At 54.2% G+C, this 14,687-nt stretch overlaps 1 protein-coding gene across 2 annotated transcripts in view; it reads right to left on the bottom strand.

The window, feature by feature from the left end:
• SHANK2 (SH3 and multiple ankyrin repeat domains 2) overlaps positions 1 to 14,687 on the bottom strand; it is a 509,587-nt gene that overhangs the window by 419,927 nt on the left and 74,973 nt on the right. For both annotated transcript variants that reach the window (XM_025878755.2, XM_073883345.1), the window contains exon 3: positions 12,112 to 12,325. In XM_025878755.2, coding sequence (XP_025734540.1) covers positions 12,112 to 12,318 — 207 coding nt within the window. In that variant the 5' untranslated portion in view covers positions 12,319 to 12,325. The remainder of the gene's footprint in view (positions 1 to 12,111; positions 12,326 to 14,687) is intronic.

Here is a 14,687-nt window from a genome sequence, read left to right as displayed (position 1 = left end):
TCGGCTGACCCCGCTCCCTCCTGTCCGGCCCGTGGGTCGGCTGACCCTGCTCCCTCCTGTCCAGCCGGTGGGTCACGGCCTCTCCATCTTGCCGTGAGGGACAGACCAGCATGTACTTTGCCTTATGACATTTCAGTAACCATCACCCTTTGATCTCCTGGTGTGACACCCCAAATGCCGAGACATCCAGATCCACCTGTAAAAACCTCCCCAAGTGTCTGGGATGAGCTGCGTGGCTTAAGATACAGAAAACTTGCAAGTGGATGTAATGACACCTCCAAGACCCCAGTCAGAGTGGCTTCTCCCTTAGTTCCTGACGAGCAGTGCACTCGTGGCGGTGGGGTAGGGGGGACCTGTAAAATCCAACAGTGAGAGCAGCCTCTGTGACCAACATCAGCCTCGGCTTAAGGATCTGCCCAGGAAGCTCCTAGAGTTCATTCAGGCCAGCTCCAGCTCTCTTCAGGTTTTCTCAGCCCCCAGAGGCCGACCCCCTACAGGGAGGCACATTCAAGCACAGGGAAACCATGCACATCTTCCTCCAACCCCATGCGCATGACCCTACCCCAACACCCAGCTGATTAGCAGTCCTCCCTACTCCACACTACGAGCTGCAACATGAGAACAAGAGTGTGTGTGTGTGTCCATTTCTTGGCACAGCCACACCTGAAGCTCCATAAATATTGATAGAACTGGACTGAACACAACATTCCAGAAAAAGAACAGTCCCAGGTGACATAATCCAACATGAAGTAGGGTCTGGTCTGGACCACAATGAGGATGGTGGGAGCTGCCATGACCGAGGGCTTACTTTGCACCCAGGGCACTGTGAATACGGTATCTTGTTAGAATACAGCAAAGATCCGGAGAGAGCAGACTGTACCCATGTTTGCAGAGTTGTAAGCGGCACAGCTCTGGTCGGCTGGGTGGTTAACCTGAATGAAACTCCACCCTCCACTGGTAAAGCTCATGGCCAAACTCAAGTCTAAAAGGAAGACAGCGAGAGAAGCCTACTCTCAGGCTTGGTCAATAAGTTGTAGCTTTTCTGCAAGATGTGAGGCTAACAACCAAGAATACCAGGACACAAGCAAAAGAACACTGGCCTTGGAGACAGATGGAGGCAGACACCCAGTGTGGATCTGCCAAGTACACTGTGCATATCCATTTTCTAGGGCTGTCTTAACAAAAGAGCACAGATGGGGCTTAAAACACAGGCATTCATTGTCTCCCAGTCCTGGAGGCTGGAAGTCCAAGATGCATCCATGGGCAGAGCTGGGTCCTCCTGAGGCCTCTCTCCTCGGTGTGTAGAAGGCTGTCCTTTCCCTGTGTCCTCACGGGGTCAGGCCTCTGTGTGTGTCTGTGTCCTGATCTCCTTTTAAGACACCATTCCTGGGGCACCTGGGTGGCTCAGTCGGTTAAATGTCTGCCTTTGGCTGGGGTCCCACATCGGGCTCTCTGCTAGGTCGGGGAGTCTGCTTCTCCCTCTGCCCCTCCACCTACTCATGCTTTCTCTTTCTCTCTCTCGCTTTCTCAAAAAATAAAAGCCTTTAAAAAAAAAGATACCATTCCTATTGGATAAGGTCCCACCCGAGCAACCTCATTTTACCTTAATCATCTCTTTAAAGACCCCCCACCTCCAAATATACTCACATCCTGAGGTGCTAGGGGTTAGAACTTCTACACAGGGATTGGAGTAGAGGGACAACTCAGCCCATAACGCTGCGACCATGGCCCAGTCTCTGCCTCACACTAAGCACCACATGCTCTGGGTGGGCCAGATCTGTGTTGTCAACTAACTCACATGGTCCACAGAGGATCAAAAACTTGGTACTCTGGGGTCGTGTGCCCACCAATGCCCAAGTGGTCAGCCTACGAGGGCAGAAGGAGGCAGAAGCTGGACAAGACTGTTTTTTATTTGCAACAACAGGACAAGAGAATTTTATGGAAGAGAGTAAACTGCTCTCCAGATCTGTTCTGAGTCCTGTACAATGGGGGTGATGGCAGCGGTCATTCTGTGAGACCTTACAAGGGTCCGGGAGCATCTAGACAAAGCTTGAAAGAATGGTAAATATCATACTGCATAACAGATGCATTGTTATAGTGCACTGTCAGAGGCCAAGGAAAGAACCATCAACAACTCAAGGCTGGACTGCACAGATACATTCGGTCCACCATCTCCAACACATCTGTTCGCTCACATTCCCCAGATGAGACTTCAATCCACTTCAATCCTTGACTTCCACCCAGAAAAAGTTAAAAACAATCAGAGGGAGAGCTGCTGAGGCATTTGGGGGTAGTGGTGCCAAGGGGACACTCCCTGCGTCACCCTGGACCAGCTCCAGGACCCAGAGCTGGAGACACAGACGCCAGGGAGAATAAATAACCCAGCAGTATTCAGTAAGGACTCAGGATGTTTGGAAAGAAACCCAAGCTTCTGAGCACATCATTCATTGCAGAGGAGTGTGTTTCACATGTAAAGCTTCCTCTGGGTCACACTTTATATGATTATCAGTCCTTTTATGATGCATTTTAAAAGAGCCATCATAAACAGAACTTGCCAGGAGCCATTTTAAGGTGAATTCAGGCATGCTTGGGTCTTTAACAGCTGTTTGCATACAATCTGCAGGTTTGCACACCTCCGAAAAATAGCCAACACCAAGGCAACCCAAACTGGGGCTGGGTAGGTTCCAAATGTAAGCGTCCAAAGGAAATGATGCTTTTTGCTGTGGACAAAGACCTCTCAGGCTGGAACCTGGGGCAGCAAACAGAGAAACGTTCTCCCAGCTAACACATGAAGCTTAAAATAAGGGATTTCTAGGGAAGAGGAAATGCTGGGTGACCTTGACTGAGAAGGTCAGCCTGATCTGAGGATGCTGAAGTCCAGGGGTCACGCTGGTGACTGTGGACATTTAAGCACTAATGAAGGATAAAGTGGCCGTGGACTCGTATTTCCAATCAGAGTAAGAGTTTTCAAACAGTAAGAGCCTCATCACCACCTGATGCTCTGTTGAAGTGGTGGGAAAACCACATGTGGTGGCTTGTTTTTAAGGGGCTAACTGGCAGTCCTCGGCCATTGTCAAGGGGACAGAACACAGAGGCACTGGCTCAGAATCCATCAGTGACTCATGCCCTCCTTGGAGGCGAGTTAATTCTCCTCTTTGGCTAGATGTTGTCGGGGCCAGGGCGGGGGGGCTCTGGAAGTAAAGTGGAGGAAGGGACATTGGGGGGGGCGGGGAGAGGGATCACGTGGTCCTGACCCCCAACACATCTCATGTGCTCCTGGCGGTTAGGATTAGCGCTCCTGAGCCCAAAGAGGAACAAAGAAAGCTCAGAAGGGCTCCCAGACTTACACAGCTGTGAGAGGCGAGGCAGCAGATCCCTGGGTCCCAGCAGCACACACAGAGCCATGGGTCAGCAGGCAGGGGCCGAGAAGTGGATGGGAGACAGGCAGGGGGCCGGTGGTAGATGTAGCACAGACACTGTAGGGTACGACCCCCCATCCATCCAGCGAGGAAGTGTGTGAAGAGAAAGGTCAAAACTGAGCGGGCAGGAGTCAGACCCAACAGGAGGAGTCACCGAGATCCGACCACAGAAGGTGCCGGAAAAGAAGCACCGCATCCTTGGGTTTAACGCAGAAAATTAAATATTGATGGTTCAGGTCTTGGCACTGCCACCTTCTGGGTAATTCTTATCAGCCTGGGACACCAGGGAAGGAAGAGAGATCTGCTTCTCACCAGCGTGGCCTTTGAGCCGCAATGTTCTCAACACAATGCGGGATTTACAAAGCTTTTTTACAGAATGTATAATAATTCCAGACCAAAGCCACCTCCCCAAATGTTATTTTCTCAGAGAGATTTAAGTAGGTATTAAGTCGAGGCTTAAGCAGAAGGGCACAGCAACTCCCACATTTGTCACACAGGCTACGGAGACCCCAGCAAGCCAGGCCGGTCTCTCTCATATATAAAACATTAACCTAATACCCAACAGGAGATGCAGTGTGGAATCCTTACAACACACAAAACTGATGCTGGTTAAATAGGGTTTTTAGGGGTTTTTTGTTCTTTTAATGATGCAAATGAAAATAAAGCCCCTCTCGGCCTTCAGCCATCTGCATGTGAGATGAATAATAACCGACATGACCAAGGCTTCCCCCCTAGGCCTTCCCCTGTGTTTTAAACCCACTTACAACCCACTAGTTTCCTGATTAAAACTGTGAAGTGTAAACCACTCCATTTAAGGATAAGGAGATTGATTATCATCACCACACCACAGAAAATGGAGGCATAGGGAAGTCGGGGGCCAGGCAAGAGGGGCTCTCTTTGGCCTTAGCAACCAATTAATGAAACCACAAGGAAAACCAGGTCCATGCCTTCCATCCCCCCCACCAAAAGTGATCCAAATGTGCACTACAAAGACATAGCAGGGTCACTCAAGCTAGAGGTCAAAGATCCAGATCATCTGCTTCTGTACTGCAAAAGGGATGAATGGGTGGATGGATGGAAGGATGAACGGATGGAGGGAGGAAGGGATGGATGGGTAGATAGATGGATGAGTGGATGGATGGATGGATGGATGGATGGGTGGGTGGGTGGTTAGGTGGATGGGTGGGTGGATGGGTAGATGGATGGTTGGATGGATGGATGGGTGGGTGGTTAGGTGGATGGGTGGATGGATGGGTAGATGGATGGATGGATGGGTGGGTGGTTAGGTGGATGGGTGGATGGATGGGTAGATGGATGGTTGGATGGATGGAGGATGGATAGGTGGATGGGTAGATGGATGGATGAATGGGTGGCTGGCTGGCTGGCTGGATGGATAGTGGGTGGATGGATGGATGGAGGGATGGATGGAGGGATGGATGGGTGACTAAATGGATGGAGGAATGATAGATGAGTGGACAGATGGAGGGAAGGAGGAACAGAAGGATAAATGGATAACTGGTGAATGAATAATATTAAAAATATTAAAGAAAAGAAGTCTCAAAAATATACTGCCAAGGGGCGCCTGGGTGGCTCAGTCCTTAAGTGTCTGCCTTGGGCTCAGGTCATGATCTCAGGGTCCTGGGATCGAACCACCCCACATCGGGCTCCCTGCTCAGCGGGAGGCCTGCTTCTCCCTCTCCCACTCCCCCTGCTTGTGTTCCCTCTCTCACTGTGTCTCTGTCAAATAAATAAATAAAATCTTTAAAAAAATATATACTGCCAGGTGTTAAAAGTTATGAATGACATGCCCAGTATGATGCCAGGTATCTATGTTCTTTTTTATGTAACACAACACTGTATAGTGATCACTAATACATACAAACAGAGAGTGAGAGACAAGAGGGATTCACACTGAATTCATGACAGTGTTTGCCTCTGAGGAGAGGGGGCTGGGCATGAGGACAAAGGAGACTCTGACTTTATCAGGAAAATTTTAATCCTAGGATTAAAAAGTGACAAAATGCAGGGCACCTGGGTGGTTCTTGTTGGGTAAGCATCTGACTCTGGATTTTGGCTCAGGTCATGATCTAAAGGTTGTGAGATCGAGCCCTGTGTTGTGCTCTACACTGGGTGTGGAGCCTGCTTAAGACTCTCTCCCTCTCCCTCTATGTCTCCCCCCACCCCTGCTCATGCACACGCTCTTAAAAAAAAAAAAAAGACAAAATGCTAACAGTATAAATTATTCATAATAGACACACTGGTATTGATTATTATTCTTTGACCTGTCCTGTATTTTTAATTTTCTTAATGTTAAAAAAAATAAACAGCATCAAACCAAGATATAAGGCACTTCTCAGCCTCTTAGGGGCCTCCTTGGCAGGACTGGAGTCAACCCTGGGCCACACTGCAGGGACTCAAAAGTTCTTGAAGGAAGAGCTTTATCACCATCATCTCCTTCAGCCCACTGGATCCTCTTGACTTTTGTTTCAGGGCAGAAAATGTGCTCAAGTCAGGGTCACGTACAAGTAATTTTCTAAGTAAGCCTGAAATCCCAAACCAGTTTCCTTTTGGTAGCGAACAAGCTGGCAGGAAAGAGCACGTTCCAAGACAGGAAGATCTAGAAACAAAATGGCAGCCTGAAAGACTGGTATATTTTTTGATGCAAGAGTTTTTCATGTCCGTGTTGCCTGGGCTACTGGATCATGTGTGAGGCCTCTAACAATGGCGTTTGAGGCACCAATGTGGTTAAGTGTTGGTCTCAGGGGAGGCAGTCAACCAAGGAAAGCATGGCTCTGCCTCCCAGTCCACATACTGCATGACTCCACTGACAGGGAATGTCCAGAGAAGGCAGATCCATAGAGACAGAAAGCAGGTGAGTGGTTGCCAGGGGCTGGGGGGCAGGGGGCTGGGGGCTAACCTCTGATGGGCAGGGGTTTCCTTCTGGGGTGGTGAAAATGTTCTAAGATTGTGGTGATGCACTTACTCACCTGGGAATTTACTAAAACCCATTGAACTGTACACTTTTAATAGGGAAATTATATCTCAATTTTTAAAAGAAAACTTTTTTTTCCCCCCCCTGTGCTAAGAAACTATCAAGATGCAGGCATCACATTTAAGAACTTGCTGATGCAAGTGGCCACCCGGGTGGCTCAGTCAGTTAAGTGTCTGTCTTCAGCTCAGGTCATGATTTCAGGGACCTGGGATCGAGCCCCGCATCGGGCTCCCTGCTCAGTGGGGAGCCTGCTTCTCCCTCTGCCCCTCCCCATACTTGCTCTCTCTCACTATCTCTGTCTCTCTCTCTCAAATAAATAAATAAAATCTTAAAAAAACAACTCGCCAACACAAGTCACAAGTAAGGACCCTTCAAACAGCCAGAGCACATACTCGTGCAAGAACTACACCTGCTCCGATCTCATCGACTTGGTCATCAGGAGCCACACCACCCTGGATGCTTGCAGGAGACTCCCACCGGCTTCTACTTCCTTCCTTCCTCGAGGACCCCACCCCCCAGAGAAGCCAAGATCCCCTTCTCAAATATTAGCCCTGAGGACACCCCACACGGGATCAGCGGGGCAGGGGAGGTGCGCCGTGTCAGTATCGGATCTTTATCCTTGGAACAGTAAGAGCTCCTGGGGAAGGTTGACGGGACATGGTGGAACTGTGTTTACACCGCAAGCAGTCGCCTGGGGCACTATGTGGGTTCTCCTGGTCCGGCGGGGTGGGGGGAGACGGCAGTATGGACAGCCTGGTCACAGAGACGGACAGGAGAGCCCGGGTCCGAGGGGTCCAGATGGTGCAGGACAGGACCTGGTGGTGGACTCTGGCAAGGGGGCCAGGGAAAAGGAACACTCGGGGTGACCCCAGAGTGCTGGCTTGGACAACAGAATCAGAGGCTCACAGCCAAAACGTGCAAACAACCCAAGTGGCCATCCGCTGGCCGATGGATGAACGAAATATGGTCCATCGGTGAAGTGCTCCTTGCCAATAAAAGGAAAGAAACACGGGTGGGTGAACCTCAAAACTCTTCCGCTGAGTGAAAGAAGCCAGACACGCAAGGCCACATCCTTGTACCATCCCCAGTGGTACGGAACGCCCACAACAGGGTGACTACAGAGACAGGACGCAGGCTAGTGGGTGTCAGGGGCTAGAAGTGGGCAAGGTTGAGGGGCAGGCAGGTGGCGATGGAAGATCCCACATCCAGACGGGGGCGATGTCTGCACAACTCGGCAAACTCACTCAAAATCACTAAATAGGTATCCTTAACATGAGTGAACTTTATGGCTTGTAAACTACACCTCAATAAAGTTGTTGTTTTTTTTTTTCCTCTTTAAGTGAACCACTAGCTGAGAGAGGAAACAGCAGTGGGACCAGACGTGGGGGTCAGAGAGAGGAAGAGAGGGTCCGGGTATCCCATCCAGGCAACGTTGGGTTTTCAGTGAGCAGGTGTCAAGGGAGAGTGAGCTCCACCCCCTGGATGGTAGGTCAGAGCTGGAGATGCATCCGTGGCCATGGCCGTCCCTCACTCAGACACGTGTGGGAAGAATCCCAGTGAGCCCTAGGACTCCAGAGCTTCACCCGAGAGGTGAGTAGAAGGCAGAGAGGTCCCAGGGGAGAGCAGGGATTCTGGGAAAAAAACTCTGGCTTGGATGGGAGACAAGCCCCTAGCAGAGTGGGACCAGGGAGCCAGGCATGGCCCGCCCGCGCCTCCCCCAGCGCAGCCCCCACGCCGCTCAGCCACCCAGGGCCAGGAAGCCGCGGAGAGAGCAAGGCAGGGGGATACCCGACCCACAGACCCTCTGGAAAGACAGTCCTAAGACAAACCCTCGTGGAGGGGAGCCGGGAGGTGACTTGTTCCCAGAAGCCTGGACCTCATGAACTCCTACAAGAAGACACACAGTGCTCACCTCCCGAGCGGCCAAGAGCAAGGAGTTAGCCTGTACCCACCAACGTGCTCAAATATGGAGCTTTTCAAGGCAGAAAGCCATTCCTGCCCAGGCCCTTCAGAACCTTCTCTCATGATGGGTAGTCTCTGTAGAACGAGAGGCCAATAGGGAGCAGCAGGGGCTTGATTCTCAGCTACCAAACGAGGAGAGGGGCTCAGAGATGGCCAAGACGGGTGAAGAAGTCCCAACATTCAAAGTCGCAGACGACCTCAGATAAGACCAGATACAGTGCCGTGTCTGGGAGAAAGGTGAGGAAGGGGTTAAAACCTGGGGGAGGAGGAGGTGGGCCTCTGTGCCACTGGCATATTCTAGTTTGATCCTCAATGATAAGTGGAAGGCCAAGGTCACTTGGAAACCAAGCATGTCTGACAGTCCATTTGGAAGCAAGTGATAGATGGCGGAGCGTCCCCATCAGCTGATGTGAGCGGTAGGGAGGAGCACACAGCAGGGACGCAGCAGGCCGCTGCTTTGCGGGAGGAGTTTGAGCATGAGAGAGAGAGAGAGAGAGGATGGATGAATGGCAATAAATCGTCTTTGAGGGCATCAGGATCACAGCTCAGACGCTTTTTCCTAAATGAAATACCAAAGCTGAGATACATAATAAACGGAAGCATCGGTAAAGCAAAGGAGGAGAGAGAGGGGTCGTTCTCCCGAAGCACCTGCCAGGAGGTGGCCAGTCCCTGCACCTCTGGGGACTCGCCCAGATGGGTTGTGGTGGACGTGACGGACACGGGGGATGGCGACTGCCACCGAGCAACTCGGGGCCAAGCCCTGGGCAGGGGTGGGCACTGGGGCTGGCGCTGTGTGCCCCCAAGGAGACCCCGTCACGGGCTCCTCCCGCCCTCCCCGGGATGGGCCACAAGGGGCGCGGTAGAGACCGGACCGCCATGCGCTCGGGGCCAGCTCTGTCCCCACTTCCCTCAAAACTATAAATAATAGAAGAACAGTAGCTTGTATTGATTTTCACACTTGCCACTCGCTTAAAAGGCCCGGTTTGCTGGCCGGTCTACACTCAACCCCACACTAAGCCCTTCGTGTGTGTGCAGCGATCCAGAGCCCCCCCGCCCACCCCCGTGCGGTCCCCTGCACGGCCCTGTGAACCCCGACCGGGAAGGACTCTGCTCCTCAGGCTTCGAGGAGCCCTGCCAGACACTCCAGCTCAGAGGTGGAAGACTTCCTCCCACTGGAGGTGTGAGACTCAGGGCAGTAGTCACTTAGAAGAGACAGGTCCAGACCGCACCTGGGGCGGGGGGGGGACGTGCCGGGGACAGCGGAGGGACAGCCTCCTGGCTCCTCGAGATACCACCTCCCCTTGGGCGGGCGGACACAGGGGTGACAGACTGGCACAGCAGGTCCCACGGCGCCTCTGGGTGGGATTCCAGGGTCCATCTCGTGTCCCCGGCTCCGGGACTCAACCTGGCAAGGACCCACACGCAGGGACAACGGCTGCTTTGTTGCCAGGGTTCATGCCCGTGGGAGTGCTGGTCTCAGCCTCCAGGGGCTTTGTTCGTCTTAACAAAGTGAAGAGAGGTGATCTTTAGAAGGTTCCGGAAACAATTATGCTCCTGCGAGTAGAGACCAAACCCCTGGCGGACCTTCATTGCTGTGGGCCTGGAGAGCAGGTGTCTGTCATTGCCGGCAGGTTCCTAAAGCCTCTGGCACAGTGGACAGAACCCACCACGCCACCCGCCAGGAAGAGTGGGCCACGGGCTTCCAGACCAGCTCCCGCTACCCTATACCGGCGAGAACCCACGTCGTGGTGACTTCAACGTCCCACGCCCTTACTCGCCACCCATGGGGCATCGCAACAGCCACGACTGGAAAATGGCCTCTCTCTCCGTTGTCACTGGTGAGTGTCCTCCGGGTGTGGGCAGTGCCCGCTCTGACCGAGGAGACCGATCAAGGTAAGAGACGCTCAACAGGCACTTGCTGTCCCCCAGTCCTGGCTGTGCGCCCTGCCTGACTGGCTCACTTCACGCCCGCAGGTGGGTCCCAGGCTCGAGACCTTTCGTGCCGTTCCCCAAACACATGGCAGACAGTGGGGGGAATGCGTGTGGCTCTGAGCCATCTCGGATGCACCCGACCCCGTGCCGTGCCTTCTGCAAGGCTGCCCATGGGCCACGTTCCCCGTGGACAACGAGCTGCAGAAACTAATCAGGCAGCGAGTGAGCACATCCAACACCAGCTTCTGGCGGGTTTGGAGGCTCCAGGCCGTGTGTCCCAGGCCACCTGCTTCTCACCGGTCCACCGGGACTGGGAGGGCATCGCTGGGGCCTCTGAGGGTGGGTGATGTTCCGTCTCCTCGTCCGATGCTGGTTACACACTGGGCTCACTCTGTGATATGACAATGCTCCCAAGTGCTGCCCAGCTCGGGCTGTTCCACAAACTCAGAAGTAACACACGTGAGGACCTTAACCCGGCATCCGGCCCATGGAAAGCGTGTAGGAAGTCCCCAAAGGATGCACTGGCGCCGATCCGGGACCCGGGGCTTCCCGCAGAGGGACTGTATCTGCGGGACGCTCAGCATCGGGGGCAGGAGGAGATGAGGAGAGCTCGCCCACACATGGTCTGAGCAATAGACAGACAGCACTGCTGACAGCTGCCCGGGTTGGCCAGAAACAGCCCAGAAATGATGAAGATGTGCTACGGGAGAAGAGGAGAGGCGGAAACCAAACACACATTCATCCGGAGAGGATGCACCCTCGGTAAAAGAAGGAAAATCTACAAGAGGAAAAGAAGAAGCCACAAAACCTAGTAAAAAAGAAAGTTAAGAGAAAGGAAGGAAGGAAGGAAGGAAGGAAGGGAGGGAGGGAGGGAGGGAGAGAGGGAGGGGGGCGGATTTTCAAGACGAGTCAGCACAAGGCTGGAAATCAAACAGAAAGCCGGAATCTCAACCACAATCCAGCAGGAATTACAAGGGACAGAGCAGGATGGGTCCAAGTGAACACACCATGAAGGAATGCTCGAGAACATCACGGAAGACTACGAGGAGAGGCGCCGGGGATGAAGGCAGATACGGAGAAGCCCAAGGGTGCGTGGCTGCTGTCCCTGAAACACAGACCCCAACCCGCAAACCGGAAGAAGGAGCAGCGGGTGAGAAAAGCTCCCAGAAACGAGGGGCCAACAGCATCTGTGGAGGGGAAGTTTTCCCAGAAGCACGGAGCGGCCGGCACCACCAGCAAGGGCCCACAGACACCAAGCAAGCACGCAGCAGGACACATGCCAGGGCCATGGGCAACGAGAAGCCCCGAGGGCTACCAGGGGCCAACAAAGGAAACAGCACGGGGCCCAAGCCTTGAGAGACAACTGGGAGTCAGCAGTGAGCAGCAAGGGCAAAGCCAGGCCAGACAGAGCTCATGTAGCTCAGCAAACGGGAAAGAGCTTGGGACACGGGCTCCCTGTACCACCGAGCACAGAGCCGCAGGGGAAGAGGCAGGGCCCTCCTGGGCACCAAGGCCCCACCTACTAATGCGTCCACTGTGGGCATCTCCTCCACAAGGCTGGTCCCTGTGCCCTCGAGGCCTGGCCTCTGCCCTGCACATAATACACGCTCAGTAAGTGGACCACGGCACCAGCGGCATGCTATGAGGCAGGCAAAGGCACAGCTGATGGGAAGGAGGGCAGGGCAGGGCAGGTGCACAACGTGCGGGACGTCACCCACCAGGACAGGCCGTGCAGGAGGAGACCACAGGCATCCTCGAGCCCAAGCCACGCTGGGTACTGAGCAGAAGTGAGCGAATGGGGCCTACCGTCTGCTGCAGGTCCTGGATGAGGATGCGGATCACCAGCGTGTTGCCCTGGCTCTCCTCCGTCCTGGTGGCGCTGGGCTTCTCTGCCGTGGCCCGGATGGTGTCATAGATGGTTTCTTCTTTCGAGCTGTCCGACTCTGACCCCACGGAGTAGTCGGAGACGCTCTGGGCCATCTCGTCCTCGCTGGATGTCGGGCTGTGCGGCATGGCTGCCCTACGTGTGTAAGGAGCAGGGGGAGGAACACAACGGGGCATGTGAAAACTGCACACAGAAACCCCAGCGCTCGGGGCAGACTGGCGCCTCAGGTGCACGGTCCTGCACCTGCTGGTCTAACAGCTGGCAGGGCTACCGTGCGTGATGCACGCGCCTCTAGAGGTGGGGAGAACATGGCACCCCCAGCTGCTCCCCGGAGCCAGGACCAGGAGGCAGCCAGGGCCAGGACGGGGCCCCGTAAGCTCTGCCCCCAAGCTGGGAAACCCTGCATGCACAAGGAGCCATACCTAGCGGTGGCCACGACCACAGCTTACAGGGATCCACCAAAAGGCCATGGGGGCAGTGTGAAACCTTCCAAGGTAGGAAAAGGAGCTACCTTCTATTTTCCTTTGAAGACAGAGCAGCAGGAGAGGAAGAAATGCAAGCTTCGGGTCAGAACGGTACCAAGTTCATGCTTAAAACCCCTCTGCTTCAAACACAGAGCAATGATGGGTAACGTGTAAAAATAGAACAGAAAGGCAGGGCCAGGCTCAGAAGGGAGATAGTCCCGGGGCCCAGGAGTCCGGCAGAGCCTGAAGCCATGAGCAGGCTGACTTGGGGGAGACTCAGGGGGATCCCCAAGGGTCTGTGGCAGCTGGGAGTACAGTTTCCCCACCATCAAGTCTAACAGAGATTCCCCAGCAAAGACCAGGTCAGGGCGCTGACCGTGGCTGATGGAGAACACAAAGAAGGATGTGGACATAACTCTGGGAGGCACGCTGCCCAGGGACACCCCCATCTCTGCGGGCAGGGGTCCGGAAAGGTTAGGATAAGGGCCGGTGTGAGCTGGGGATGCCGGGGAGCTGGCAGAGGACATGCCAAAGCAACAAGTCCACTCGAAATCTGTAAAAGAGGTCAAGGCCCTGTGCATGCAGAAAGTGGGCAGGGGTGTTCCTTGCAAGAAAGGGGCCATCCTGAGCAACGAGGGATGGAGGCCACCCCGACTGCTGAGGGACTGCCCGGTTTATGGTATCCTCCCACAGAGGGCACAGCTTCGAGCAAGAATGAGTCCCCTACACATGGAGGACCCTAAAACAGAATATCCAGTGATTTCCAGGAGGGAGGGGGAGGGAGGAGCTCACCTGCACATCTGCCCAGGCTCCAGGCCCAGCAGGTGCTTGGGTGAGCGTCCCCTGCTCTTGTGGTTCATGAGCAGGGGAGGCTCAGAAAAGTCCCGGCGGGGGGGGGGGGGGGGGGGGGGGGCACGGTTCACCCAGCGACAATTCTGTGTTCATCGTGAGAAAACGGACACCCACTGTTTATTTCCAGAGTTCTGTTTAACGACAGCAAACGCACGCTGGAGCTAGAAGCATCCCACCGCTCTGCCCCGCAGGGCCAGTCCTGGGGTGCCGGCAGCCACCAGGGACGCTCCCATCTCCATCCCAGACTTTCCTGGGGTCACCAGACACCCAGGTGCACACAAAGCCTAACAAAGCAAAGGAGCTACTCCAGAAATGCACGCCCTCCCCAGGGGAAGGGCAAGACCATGACTGGGGTCAGGGACTCCCTTCCTGCCGAGAGGATCTGCACCGTCTCTGGGGAAGGGGCCAAGATCATGGGGCCCACAGAGAGTTTTGTTTGGCCTGCACAGGGTTTTAAATGTCTAACCTAAAGATTCCATATGCAAATCCAGATTTCTGGTGTATGGTGACCATCAGAAGGCTCTGCCCCGTGACACCCAGGGGCGGGGACAAACTCCAGCAAGCCCCCCACAACCGCCCCTTCACGAGCATGCCCTCTCCAGGTCCACCTCAGGCTCTCCTCCCTGACATCAGTCACCTTCCTGGTCCTTCCGCCTTGAGTGTGAGAGCCTGACAACAGATCCATCCGTTCACTCATGCTAGCCTCTGTGCCCTTCTGGAGCCCCCACAAGACCAGACGTTTGACTGGTTTGACTGGCCCGGTGACCAGTCAGGAGTCTCAAAGAGCAGATCATCCAAATCACCCAGGAAGATTTTATTTTTTTTCAATTAAAATTTCCAAAGCTAACCCCCATGTGATTAGGAATTAAGGTTTCAGAGCCAATGTGTCTTTTCCGTATTCACTGCCAGACGCCTTTGTGAGCTCAGCTTCATGCCTTCCCAACCACAGGAGTGCGAAATGTGGTGAGGGACGAGACAGCAGTGGCTTGGGGACAGGATCTGGGTGCTCCCGGCTCCACCCCAGCAGGGTCCCCACCTGCCTGGCTGCAACGGCTAGCGACGACATGCTCCTTCCTGCCTTTACCATCTACCCGTGGAAAAGTAAGTGCCGGGCGTAGTTACACGGCATAGGGTAGGCACAGACTTTGTAACATATGATACAGTAACAGCTATCATACAGA

The sequence above is a fragment of the Callorhinus ursinus genome, unplaced genomic scaffold (genome assembly GCF_003265705.2).
Source record: "Callorhinus ursinus isolate GAN/ISIS: 27379988/994484 unplaced genomic scaffold, GSC_fseal_2.0 scaffold51, whole genome shotgun sequence".
Classification (NCBI taxonomy): Eukaryota; Metazoa; Chordata; class Mammalia; order Carnivora; family Otariidae; genus Callorhinus; species Callorhinus ursinus.
Note: the sequence above shows the minus strand (reverse complement) of the source record. Positions and strands in the feature narration are given on the sequence as shown.